At 25.6% G+C, this 15,188-nt stretch overlaps 1 protein-coding gene across 1 annotated transcript; it reads left to right on the forward strand.

Annotated features, from left to right (window-relative positions):
- Window positions 1-9,037: 9,037 nt before the first annotated feature.
- On the forward strand, window positions 9,038-15,106 carry LOC112682324 (F-actin-capping protein subunit alpha). The gene is made up of 7 exons (XM_025552877.1): window positions 9,038-10,421; window positions 12,277-12,340; window positions 12,411-12,462; window positions 12,545-12,716; window positions 13,993-14,171; window positions 14,244-14,394; window positions 14,472-15,106. The coding sequence occupies exons 1-7, from the start codon at window positions 10,380-10,382 to the stop codon at window positions 14,673-14,675; spliced, it is 864 nt and encodes a 287-aa protein (XP_025408662.1). The 5' UTR covers window positions 9,038-10,379; the 3' UTR covers window positions 14,676-15,106.
- The last annotated feature ends 82 nt before the right edge of the window (window positions 15,107-15,188 follow it).

Consider the following 15,188-nt stretch of genomic DNA (forward strand, 5'->3'; position numbering starts at 1 on the left):
TTAATCAAACGATATCGACAGAACTCCGATTGAAGATAAGTTATCACACTTATCCTCGATTTTTGATTATGATTTATATAATTTTAATATTTAAAATTTATAATATTCATATAAATTTCACAAATTGACTATTCAACAATTTTAAATGTTTGATTTTGTATTTATGTGTTGAGTTGACATAATATACAACTTGTTATAGTAATATCTTTATTGGATTTTTTTCAAAATAAATCTGAATATTATTGTGTATAGGTAGTTTTATCAATTTGACTAGGTAGTGTATAATATTATTAAATATAGTTTAAAGTTCTGAATTTGGTTTTTGTTTTCTAATTTCTAATGAAACTTATATTACTGACTATTTTATAACAATGTACATTATATTTATTTTATGATTCTATATATAATACTTTAATGTTTTTTCTTATTTCATTATATTTATTTTATTTTTTTAGATTATATTATTATAACATATTGGGAAAAGATTTTTTAAGTGATAAGCGAAAAAAAAACGTTATAAATTCATGTAAATTATGATACCATCCTTGAAAGAATCCTGCGTGTGCCATTGCATATGACACACAGCTTTTCTATCTTATACAGTCTTTAAAATTAAATTTGATGGTTATTGATATTATTGTTAAAAATAGAAAAGTAGTATACTATTAAATTGATAATAATTTTTAAATATTGGCTTTTGGTTAAATTTTACAAGTTACCTCACAAAAGTTAATTTTCTATTTAGAAAATCATAATATTTAGATAATTATAAATTTGTTTAATTTTAATAAACTATTATATGCTTAAAATGTTTTTTGAATATATATTTTTTAATAATATTTCAATACAGGATATGTCACGTTTTATGACCTACGTATTGTTGAATACCAATCAGCACTTTTTTCAAACATTTTTATTATTTTATTTCCTACTTAGTGAATTGCCAACTTTAAATAACTAAAATATTAGACTAAATTATTGTTTATTTACTATTAAATATACATTAATTAAACAACACATTTTATTTAAATAATAAAACATAATTTCTTAAGAATTTAAAATTTTTTACTAATAATTAATAACTATATAAAATAAATAAAATAAATTTTTCAAACTTGTATATAATTATAAATTATATCAGTCTACGTTGACATCTGGTTGTAGCAAAAGTGTTCTTCACTTCATCTTCAAAATTAAATTCTTTTAACATATCATTCTTTATTGGTAACAATGCTAAATTGTTAATTTTTTCATCAGTTTGAGACGATCATAGATAGTTGAATAAAATATTAGTCTAATGACTAATTATACCACGTAGAGAAACTAAATTAGTCATACAGTACTACTAAGTCTGCAGGAATTAGACACTTCTACCCATCACTAGTAGTCAATACAATACTTTTACTATTAGAAGTAGTAGAAGCTTTATTTAAAAAAAATAATCAATCAAATTGTGTTTGATTTAAAACATTTTGCAAATTATCACTTTAGTTACGGACTTTTTTTATATTGGTCATCACCTAATCGTTTTCTACTCATTTTCACAGAAAATAGAAAAATAGTTTGTAAAATAATCAATAAATAAGAAAAGTAAATAAAATAAAAGGAAAAGGATTTACAAACACGGCAATCTGAAAAGGAACTGAGTTCAAAATTATTGTATATTGCTAGATATTTTTTTTATAAAAATCATCGATAACGATTTCTTTTATAAATATTCTCGAATCTTATCGATAATTGTTATCTGCTTTGCTTTAAGTGGGGTACTCTGCTTCAGGTTTTTGCCTTTCTTAGAAAAAGAATTGTTCTTTGGAAAATATTAAAATATTGTGTACATCTTATGGTTTTATATCTATTTAATATACTAAAATATATCTATATATAAAATTATTTTATCAAGAAAAATAACAAGTGTTATTATAGTATTGGATTACCTAATTTAATTTTTATATTAATATTTACGTATAAACAAAAATTTTTTAAATTTTTTTAATTTAATAGATCATTTTTAAATCAACTGTGAAAAGCTAAGTTATTTCAACTGCCAATTAAATAAGTTAAGTTAAAAAGTTTATTAGAAAATAAACTAATTAGTTAACAGGGGCGCGATTTCAATGAAAAAACTGGGGTGTTGAAGAAGCCCTTCTATATTTTTCATGGTTATAGACACCCACAACGCGTACAATTCAATAAGTTACTAAAATATTTGGTAAATATTTGAATATTTCTAAATTTAAATTGTTTGATTTGATTTTATATTTTTATAGCGTGTATAACGAATTAGGGACCCGTCTGTAAACACAAATACTTCATCACATGATCACTTTTAGATTCTGAGTGAAGTGAAGGATATTATGATTTTATAATGATGTTTGTATTTTATTTTTTTAATACTTTTTCGAATAGAAATACTGGTCCAAAAGTTTTTTCTATGAACTTTTTAGATTTTAAATTGGCATGCGGTGGTACTTTAGATAGGTCATTTTTTTAAATCTTTAATAGTCTTTCCAAATGTCAGGAAAAAACTATCCTGAAACAGTAAAAATAGGCTGTAAATAAGACTTTTACTTTTTAGATTTTAGTTATTTAATCATAATTCCAAAATTAATGTGGCTAGAAACTTGAAACTTTTACTCTATAGCAAAGATATTTTTATTTTTTTTTGTATTTGATAAATTTTTCAAAAAGCGCTTTTGATTTAAATATAGAAATTTAAAAATACCTAATTTTTTAAAGTCTTTATTACATAAAGGTTGGTTAAAAATAATAAAGTTGGTGAAAATGTAATATCACCTTACTTATATTCGAGTATTTATTTACCGATACAGAAAAAATTGTAAAAATCGTTAATCTAAAATTTATTTCATAAGCATTTAAGTAAATTATTATACTTGCGATTTTTACGGATTTTACTGTTTTTACATCAATTTTTAACATTGAATGTTTATTAAAAAAATATTTGGTCCATCCAATCATAATGCAACTTTGAATAAGTATAAATATTTGGTTAAAAAAAATTTTCTTCGTCAACAATAACATTTTAAACAGGTGGATACAAAAATAAAAAAAACTTACCGATAATTAGACTAAAAATTGTATAATATACTTATAAATGGTTAATTCTTATACTGAACCTTTGCTCAGAATCGTTTTGATAAAGAAATGACTTATAATTTCTTTAAAACTCAATATTTTTATAATAGGCTTGTTACTTGTCCCGGTGTCCTGGACGATCATTCAGTTAGTCCTGGTTAATAGAAAGTGAGGGAAAATAACCTTTAATATTATATTATTTAATAATAAAACATAAAATATTATTGTACATTATATTATTATATTAAGGTAATTTAATCGGTAGGTTATAAACAATAATAATGTATTTTTGCATTAGCCAATAAATATTTAAATTACAAAATTATATACTTATTTTGTTTTCATATAAAAATAAAAAACGAGTCATTCAATATGATGGTTTATCTTTAGGGGTATTAAAATCTGGAAACTCTACCTATTACTATTATTCAGTTCGAGGACCGAAGAGACTAAGGACGAACTTCCAACACCATTATTTAAATAATAAATGTGTATATTTATACAATAAAAACTCTGTTTTTCTTTACACAATTAACTTTTTAACTAGTTAATAATGCCCACTTTTGGTAATCATTATATAATTCGTGTACAGTGTTCTATACGTAGCGTGCCTATAGATTAATCATAATTGTTTTTTAATGTTATATTCAGTGCTCGAATTGGGTGGTGCGCAGGGGGGCGGAGCCCCTCTACTATTTTTTTGTTTTTGCGTACCCCATCTATATTTTTTCACCGGAACGGGGGGATGCCACGTTCATCCTAATTGATGTCCAAAATAATTTTTATGTAAATTTCAATTTACGTCGATTGGAAAATAAATTTTATGATTTATAATATCAAAACTATTTTTATAATTAAAGATTTTATGGTGGTTATGATAAGGGACAACGTTGTCATTTCTGGAAAAATATAAATAGTAATGTCTGTGAATTTGGTGTATTATACTTTTTGCATTGTACGGTTTGTTATTAATATTAGCGATCGACGATATCGTCATTTTGGAAAAAAATAAATGCCCTCACCACGACCTTAGACTAATCTTCTAAGGCCGTGGCCCGTACTTAAGAGTAAAAATAGATAAAAACAAAACCAAATATATGATTATATCATTCGATTCATGAGACTGCCTGATCGTCTACAATTACAGTACAATCTCGGCAATCCGACACATATCAGACCACGCTACTGCCGGATTAACGAAAACGGCGGATTAACGAGGTTTCAAATAAAAACGCGTTATTACTTATTGAATTTTACATTTTTACTGACACATAAAAAAATGAATTATTATTATTATTTATTAATAAATTTTGCGACATTTTAATGTAATTTGTAATATACTATACTTAACCGGTATACACAATGAACACGAACAACACCTCAACGTTAACTGAATCAAAATAAAATATCTAATAGGTTTATTCGTATTTAACCTGTTATTACTTAATTTTATCTAACATTATATAGTTAATACGATAGTAATTTTATATAAAAATACATATTGATACGTATAGGTTAAAATACAGGATTACTGGATGTATCGGATAATCGAACGGCCGGATTACCGAGATTGTACTGTACCTATGTTAAGTATTATTTTATTTTTATTTTCTATTGTAACATATAGGATGTTAGTATTGCTTTCAAAATATATTATATTTGGAATTTAAATTTTTGTTTAGCTGAAAAATGGTATTCAAAATATATTTAAGGTTGGTGGAGGGCGGAAGAGGGACGATGCCTCCCATGGGTCTGTATCAAATAATTGCGCACGTGGAACGCAGTTTTCAAATCGTTGGACTGAGCTTCTCTACTTAATTTTTCCCAATTCGAGTACTGGTTATATTTAAACAAATTTTTTATTGTAGTTGACTTATACTATTTGTGCAAGCTCGAACGAACATATTACTCATTTAATACTTCTTCTACCTACTGCCTTAACAATATCGCAGTAATACAACAAGGAAAAAAAAATAGTTCAACCCACTATTAAAATAATATTTTTAACAGTATTTTATAATTGCTATAGGGATACCTATAATGTTAGTGATATTTACTATAATGTTCTAGTTAAGTTATTATAGTTATTGTTACAAGAAAATAAAGTAATTTTTACTAAAATTTTATAGTTCACTTTATATTTTAATTTAGTCGTCCAAACAGTACTTATAGTAGTACATACTGGAATTTATAATAGTTAGAACTGGGAGGTTTAGTTCATATCACTGCAGCAGAAATTTAATTTACTATAATTAACAGTTTATTGAGCAAAGTATAACCCGTAATAACCACTACTATAAAATTAAGTATTCATAACCAAGTTTTATATTTAATTATTTTATATATTTAGCAGTACCTGCTGTCATGTATAGTATTTTTTACTATAAAATTACAATATTAATTCATTCAAATTGTACCTATTAAAATTTTTATTTTTTTGGCTAGTACAAAAAGTTTGGCTTTTACTTATAAAATTTAAAAGAACGTTGTTAAATATGGTATCCAAATATAATTTCGTTTATGTAAAAAAAATATTATTTTATTTTTTATTTTCAATTATGTAACAGATTTACTGGTTATTTGGTTACTAATTAAAATAACAACATATTTAAGATTTTGTATACAGTTATATTCCAAAAACAAATAACAAGAAGACATTTATACTTTTTTCAAATTAGAATTCACCATGGGCGGCGGACACAAATCTGGTCGAGCCCATGTATATTATACAACAAATTTAATACTAATTAATTGTAAGTGATGGAGTATTTAATTGTTCCAAGTCTTATCTTGGTGTCTTCCATGTGCGTCGCGGTGCGTTCTCATTCGAAAAATAGTATGGGTTTTTTTACAATAAATAATATAAAAAATATAGATTTAAAATAATTAGGACATCTTTGTAATAAGTTTTATAATGAATAAACTAAAGGAGTATGTAGTAAGTCGATATTTATTTAAATAATTTGAATAAAACTCGAAAATAACTGTATGCATTAATAATCTACTTCATATATAGTATATAGTGTTAAAAACTTACCGTTTTGACTTGAATTCATAGAAATATAGAGACTCGTCGTGCGTCGAACTTTCTTGTAGAAGTGTTGCAAAATATGATTAATAAACGACTGACAAAAGGATATTGGTGACCACTATCCATTAACTTCAGGGCCGGATTGGTCCGGCGAGTTACCGAGCAAAACTCGGCGGGCCGCGACAATTTTTGACCTTTTAAGTTGTGAAAGGCCGCTAACAGAAAATATTAATAGTTTAAAGTTGAATATCAGTGCATCTATTGAAATATGCAATTAAAAAAATTTGGACAAGGGCCGCCAGTTAGTAAGTGGGCTGATAACATACAGAAAACTCGGTGGGCTAAATTTGTCTAATCCGGCCTTGATTAACTCATAATACGTTTTGTAAGAGACAAAATTCTTAAGAATTTTAATTCCTTTGTGTTAGCTACTCGCGCGTGTTCAGTTTTCGCCGAATTACATTTCGACAGTTACGACTTACTATATTTTATAGTGATTTGATATATTGCTATAGTATTCAATTATCTGAGCTATAAAATATAGTTGATTAAAACATATAAAAAAAATAAACTATTAAATAAAATAGTAATATTCACTATTGAAACCAACTATTTTTATATACCTAGTCTTAATAACTATACTGCTTTAGTCATTTTACCTATAAAATAGTGATTCTTACTACATTTCCGTGACTATAAAATTTTAGTAATTTTTTTTTCCGTGAATAATAATATAGGTATTCAGTGTCGATTTGGCTTATCATTGAGCCTCCAGCACAGTAATTTTCAATAGACCCTTTACAAAAAAAAAAAAAAAAGGTTTTTTAAATTTATAAATTTTATAACATATAAAGGTAATTGCATTTTCTGTGTACTTATGCATAAATAAATTTAATATTAAATTAATACTTTTTATGATTAAATAATAAAATAAAATATATAATATAATATTATTTAAAACAAAAATCTCTTTTATTCTTGACTAGAAGATGCTAATTGATCAATTTTAATCAGTTTGTAATTATTTTGAATATAATTACCTAAATTGTTATAATTTTTTGTCAAATCCTATTTGATATAATTTACATTTTCCCCTAAAAAAAATGTCCATAGTTCATCAATTAAACTGAATTATAAGAATAATGAAATAAAAAATACTAGGTAATAGGTGTTAAAGGTTAAACTGAAACAACTATTGTCTATTATAAAATATAAATAGGTAATAAATAATAATAATTTATCTAGGTACTTTGAACTTGAGGAGAACAGCCCGCAAGGGCTCAGTACCTTCTCGTATGACCGTAATACACCTTAGAAAAAAAAGTATTTTGAATTTACCATTCCGATTGTTATCAAAAAAGCTTTTAATTTTTTTATTTGTTTGTAATATATTTTGTTTCTGTTGCGTTTTCCTTTTTCTCTTGCACCACTAAGATGTTTTGGTTTCATGACTCAATTTTATTTAATTTTAAGCTGCCCCACAGGCCACAACACACTTTGATGCTAATCGCTTTGGGCCCTATGACCATAACAACTAACAATACCAATAACTAATAATAATAAGTAGATGTTTACGTTACTGTTGATTATTGCCATTAAGGCCGAATGTACAGCGATTAGCGAGCATTAATTAGATTTTTGTCTTGTCAGTGTCGATTGCCGACCATGGCTAATATAAACAATATAATTATATAGGTATATGGCATAAACCTAAATATATTATATCGACTAAATATAGAGTTATTGTAATCGCCGGCGTCAATAATTACAATGTTCAATCATACTAGTAATTATAACCAATGGTTCAATGTTTACAAATTGATTCGATTGGAACCCGATTAATAATATACTGTTCGTAACAATGGAATCGTAACACCCTTCCCCTCCGTGTAAGATGGAAATCCGTTGCCCATTACATAAAATTATACAATTCTGGGCAATGAACTTTCAGGTTTGTAACATAAGTTATTATTTTTACAAAATTGTTATTGACTACTGATGATAATAAATATAACGATGAGAATTATAACGATTAGAAACGATGATTCATATTTCATATTATGTAGGTAGGTTAAATATTAAAGGAGGAAGTAGCGTACCAATTGTAAAAAATAATATAATGTACTCTTATGCAGTGCTGTAGTGGAGGGTATACGGCGGTAAACGCCGTATACTTTCTGGTTATTTCTAATAAACTCCGTATATCTTCAGGTCGTATATTCTCTGTTGTAGTGAAATTATATATATTGGGCGATTGACGGGCATGTACTGTAGATTAGATAATATAACAATCAAATAACTGTATAGTATTTGTATTTAAGATAAATATAAAACGTTCAGCCGTCGCATAATACTGTGTAGTGTATACATTCGTTCATTTTTCATTTTGCCGTTGACAGTGATTCGTATATCATATTTGTGTATTAGTTATGTCCAGTCGATAAATAAAAAGGTACGTGTTTATTTTATTTGCAATCTATTTTAATAAGCAGTTATAATATGGATAGTTGGTTAAAAACGGGAAGTTTATTAGAAAGAAAATGGAAAGACGATTATGTGTTTTAGCTACTTGATATGATACCTAATGATAGTATAAATGTTTAATATTATAATTCATAGTATACCTTCTGCCTTTTTTAGGACTAACAGCACTGCTCTTATGTATGATATACGAATACATCGTTGATCAATAATTATGTATTTGTATTCAACACTGTCTAGGAGAACTATACGTTCATGTTTTTTTTTTTTTTTAATACGATTGCTCTTAAGCATTTTGTTCACCATTTTTAAAAATATATTTGAATTTATAATTTAAATAATTAATTTTATTTATTTATAAATGTTTAACTTATAAGTATTTTCAACGTGTACGTTAAGTAACATGAGCATTTGGCCCTGTTAAAGATCTGTTAATTTAATGATTTCCTACTTATGAACCATATATCATTAATATATTATTATGTATAAATATTCTCTTGGTAATTATAAGCGTAGAGGAAAAAAAACAATTTTCCAACACGCACGAAGTAGAATATAAAAACGTGATAAATAACTTTGGAATTTAACGCCCATAATGTTAGCAATCGTTCGTTGACCTACATGTCAGTCGCAGCCGCTACCAATAGGCGGTACAGACAGACATACTATGTTTACATACAGCTGCGGCTATTATCCAATGACAGGAAAAAAAACAAAACACAATCGTAGAATATTTTATATTTTTTAGTCCGTCTTAAAACATGCTCGTTTGTAATTTTAATAAACGTCAATCGGTGGAAGACTGGATTTGGTAAAATTAGAAAAAAAACGAGAATGCCATTACAATGGTATATTATTATTCATAAATACTCGAATCGACGGGCGGCGTTTTATATCGTAGCCGCCGTCTCACCGTAACGATGTTTTCCCCTCTTACATCCAATCGACACTACTTCTACTAATGCCGCCGCCATATAATACGCATGTTGATAACAAATGAGTTGCGTGCGTGCGTGCACTACTACTACTACTACTGCTACTACTACTTTTTTCTACGTTCACGTCGCCACATTCTCAGTATAACCTCTCGGTGGAACCTGGCACGAGAATAATAATAATAATAATAATAATAAATAAATAAATAAAAAAACAAATAAAACCCTACGGATTATTCGTCGTCGCCGATTTCGTATCGTATTTCCAAGCAACGTTTTTGTTATATTTTATTTTTATTATTAGTATCGTGTTATCGCTAAAAGCCCGTGTGTTTTTCCATTACACCGAAACGTTTTTAATTTTTTTTCGAACAGTCCGTACAAATAATAATTTCTCCTCGTTTTAATATCGCTATCATACGCACGCGCGGACCGGACGCTCGCGTTATCCACTATCAATTATCCACGATTCTGCAATATTAACAATATTATTTATTCGTACAAAATATACGTACAGCTATATATATTTATGATATACGCATACATTCAACTACATATAGAATAACACACTCACACGCATCTTAACCTACACACAATCCGCAGTTCAGTCCCGTTGTCCCGTGTCGATTGTGTATTCGGCGCGCGCGTGCGCGTGTGTGTCTGTGTGTGTGCGTGTGCGTGTGTGTGATAATAAACGGATTCTGTGCCCGGTGACGGTGCGTGTGGAATTTGGGTTATCGTCGTACCACGGGTGGCTGTTGCTGCCGTCGTCGTCCGCCTTTCGTCGGCTGTGCTCTATCTGTGTTCTTGTGTTACGTGTTTTTCGTCCGGCGATCGCTATGGCTATGGAAGCAGAGGAGCTCATCTCAGACCAAGAGAAGGTAGGTTTTTGTTTGGTTTTAGAAAAATTTTAAATACTATGTACCACCCGTTTGGGTGGTTTTAGACGTATGTTTTTCGCGGTCGCTTTAGAACCGTTTTTGCAATTTGACTCCAACCACTATATTAATAATGCCGTCGGTCGTTCTGATGACAGTCAGATTCTAATCCTGTGCGATTTGTCTTGACGGTTTGCAGTATTGTTACTTATATTGCCCTCGAAGCTAATTATATCGAAAGACATAATAAATACATCTCTTTTTGTGGTTGATAATATTTTCTTTCTTAAATTTGGTAGTTATATTATGTATAACAAAAGGTTATTTTGATTAAGTTAATTAAATAATATGGACAAATGATGAGTATAATAATAATAGGTTATGAAATATATTAATTTTATCAAGTGCGCATATAGATATATCATGCTTTACTATTTGTAGTCAATTAAAATAATAATATTCTTAATGCCCTGGAATTAATGTATTGTTCAGCGTATAATTTATTAAGTTGCGGTTTCTACAATTGCTGGTTATTTTTATCAATTGTTTGCTGTAAAATGATTTTATAATTAAAATTGCTATTTAATTATTTAGAATCATTAGTTATCTTATGGAATTAAATAATTTTTGTATTGTCAGCAATGATAATGAAATTAATTGAATAAATAAATTATTATTAGTATAATAAATTAAAATAATTACTTAACCTTCTTATCAATTAAAAAAAATTAATAATATATTTTTTGAGTAAAAAGCCTATTTTTTAATTTTTTTATTAATTGTTATTGGTGATATAATGAACAGCACATTTAGCAAGAACTTATTTATTTTTCTTATTTCAAAATTATGAAATTTTGAGAAAATTATAATATCTGTGATATATATGTATATTCTGTAATTCTCTATCTTAAGCTTATTACCTAGCTTACCGAAGATAGATAATTCAAATGTATAGTGTAAAAACACTTCTATATATATATATATATTTTTTTTTTTATATTAATTAAAATTTATAATTTTTAATATATAATATATAATATGTATAATTGTAAATACTTATCTCGATTCTATTTAAATATTTTTATTGACATTTAGATAGTTATGTATAATTGTAAATACTTATCTAGATACTATTTATATATTTTTATTGACATAGAACCAATATTAAAATAAAATAATGTGAGTTTTAAGTTATCTATGTTTAATATTTGAAAATATTGCACTTGTACACGTATTATTATTTGTATAACGACAAATAATTAATATCTAATTGTGTTTACAATCATTACTAATAATTAGTTTTATATTATATTGAAATTAATATTTATGTTAGATATTTTTACATATTTGATGTCTATAATGGTAATTTATGTTCAGATAATTAAAAAAAAAATAATAAAAAAAATCTGTGCCTGCAATTTGATAATTTTTAATTTTTCTTATTACAGCTCTATTTTTAATAACAAGCTATTACTATAATTATCTTACTGTAGTTAAAATCTCAACTTTTTGAAAATAGTTTTATGAATCATGTAATACTAATTACAATTTATTTATATTAGTTATATATTTTAAAATGTAGGTAGGTATGTATATTAATATTATAATGTATTTTAGATTAAATTAGAATAAATGAGTTGATCAATGTTAGTTATAGTTGTTATTATTTTTATTTATTTTTACAAAAAAAAATATTTTTGAAATTTATTCTTTAATGCAGTACTACTTATTATGAATTAATACACGATGATAACTATGAAGTAATTCATCCTTTTTAGCTATTATTACTTCTATATTAGCTATCAAACTATTAATTATAAGAAAATAAGCTTTCTAATATCAATTTTGGTATTTATAGGTCAGAATTGTTTCGGATTTCATTTTGCATTCACCTCCTGGTGAATTTAATGAAGTATTCAATGGTAATATATAATTTATTTTATTAAAAATTATATTATTTAGTATTATTTGTATAATTGTTTTTTATTTAAGATGTCCGGGGCTTGGTCAATAATGATGCACTTTTAAAAGAAGGAACATGTTGGTATGTAATCATTGCAATTACTTTATTAAATAAATATTGCAATGTATAAATATTTTATATTAATACAGTTATGTTGACTTAGGGCATTTGCTTTGTACAATAAAGAACAGACATTACCTATTAAGATAGAAAATAGTGAATATCCAGTTCTTATTACGCAGTTTAATGATCTAGGATCCAATAGATTTTATGATCCTAGATCAAAACAGTCATTTAAGTTTGATCATCTAAGAAAAGAACCATCAAGTTATGAGGCAAGTACTTGTATAATATGGGAGAGGGAGTTTTAATTTTGATAACATGGATCATTTTTATTAATAGTTCCTCTACTTTGTTATCAAAACAAAATAAATATAATCCCAATCAATTTTTAATGATACATATTTATTATATTATATTAATTAAAAAAAAAAAAATACATATTCCTAGATTTATTATACATATAAAACTATGAATTTAGGTATGTTTTTAAATAATCAACTAGAAATTACTATGTAGGGCAGTATGGGATAGGGTACAATGAGATATATTTTTTTTATATGTACTATACTACGATAAAGAAAATAAAAGACTATATGAAACCATAATTTTATTTTTAAATAGATTTAAGACACCTAATAAATTATCGATTAACTATTATTCATTACATTGATAAGGTAATATATTATGTAAGTATTATTTGTTACTTAAAATATGTGAGAATTTTCCATACTGAAAATATTATAAATAAAGAAACATTTATTTAAAATATTCTTAAATATTATTCAATTGTACATTTTAAACAACCTTTTTATTTTATTTTGTGTTTTTTAATTAAATTAAAATAAAATAAATTGTTGTCTCAATGCAGACTAAGTTTTTTAGTTACCCCTTTCATACTATTGTATTCTATTACACCCTCTCTACCATAATAAAATCAAATTATGTTTAATACTTATATAAAATTTATATATTTTAATATAAACAGAATATTAATAAATTAATATGAAAATCATTTAAGTTTTTTAAAATATTGAATAAATTTATTTGTTAAAAAAAATTATCATTTAAATTTACTAAAACTAATTATATTATATTTACTTTATAAAATATTAGATTTTAAATTTTTTATAATTAAGCCGATACAAATTAATAAAAGAGTTGACACTCCTTAGTTCTAATGAATTGTAACTTTGTCTCAATTAAATATTAACATTTTATAAACATCTTACTATGGGTTTTCTTCTTAAAAAATAATCTTATCAAACATTTTACTAAACAAAAATGCAAAGAATAATTTTATTAAAAAATATTAGAACTTAAATTAATTTAATTGTTTAAATTAAAATAGATATTATAGAATTGTTTCATTAAACTTAGTTTAATTAATTTAAAAACATATTATATATTACACTACTTCTTATTTTAGTTATTTTTATGGTTTTAGGTTATTTAATATTTAAATAAATATGTACTAAATAAATCAAATTAATTTGTAACAAATTAGTTTTAGAAATATTTTTAAGGATATAAATTTAAAAAAAATTACAGAGTTGGGAGCCAGATTCAGAAACAGAAACTTGGCGTTCAGCTTTTGAAACAGAATTTACTTCTTATACATCACTTCATTATAAGCATGGTACATGTAGTGTATTTTCAAAAAAAGAAGATTCTTCTGTTGTTATAACAGCTTGTATTGAAGATCATGAATTTCAAGCTAAAAATTTTTGGTTTGTAAATTTAAATTTAATTTAATTTAAATTTTTATATTTAAATATATTTTTTTTGTTTTGGGGTTTAAGGAATGGCCGTTGGAGATCACAGTGGACATTAACTGTTGGACCAACTAATATTGATATTTTTGGATTTTTGCGAATTCATGTGCATTATTATGAAAATGGTAATGTTCAACTTGTGGCATCTAAAGAAATAAAGGAGTCGATTCCATTAACAGTATGGTTTATTTATTTATAAAATGTTTGTTGTATTTAATTTTAATTTTAATTTTAATATTATAATATTTAATTTAGACTGAAGATTTAGCTGTAAAAGAAGTTTTGAAAATAGCAGAAGATGCAGAGAATGAATATCAAATAGCTATCACAGAAAATTATCAAACCATGTCAGAAACGACATTTAAGGCACTTCGTCGCCAATTGCCTGTGACCAGAACTAAAATTGATTGGAACAAAATTGTTTCCTACAGCATTGCTAAAGAGTTTAAAACTCAATGACCAATCAAATTATTAGTAGTCATTGTTTTATTTTTATGATGCAAAAGACTTATTTGGTAAGTCCTTATGCTTGCTGAAATATTTAAAATATGAGAAAACCAATCTACAAGTTTTAGTACCTTTAAACTGATTTATTAGGAAAAATTGTACAAAACGGTATGTTAAATTACTCTCGCTGATCGTATCTAATAGTTTTCCTTTTATTTTTAAATTATAGAAGTAAAATTTTTATTTTTGTATTTTTATTTAATTTATTACTTTTGTTAAATACAAACAAAAATTTACCCAGAAGTTACGTAAAATAGGTTTGGAAAGAAAAAGATATGCATTTAAAGATAAAAATACATCGTCAATCAATATTAAGGGTTTTAAGTGAATTACTATTATTTAACTTAAAAATAAAAATAACAAATCACATGTTTTTTCTGTTATAAAATTCAAATAACAAAAACTGATGGTTTATTAAAGTTTCAAAATGTTTAATTAAGTTTAGTATTTTGTCAGTTTAATTTT

This window comes from Sipha flava, unplaced genomic scaffold, assembly GCF_003268045.1.
Source record: "Sipha flava isolate LNK unplaced genomic scaffold, YSA_version1 103_pilon_pilon, whole genome shotgun sequence".
NCBI classification, from domain to species: domain Eukaryota; kingdom Metazoa; phylum Arthropoda; class Insecta; order Hemiptera; family Aphididae; genus Sipha; species Sipha flava.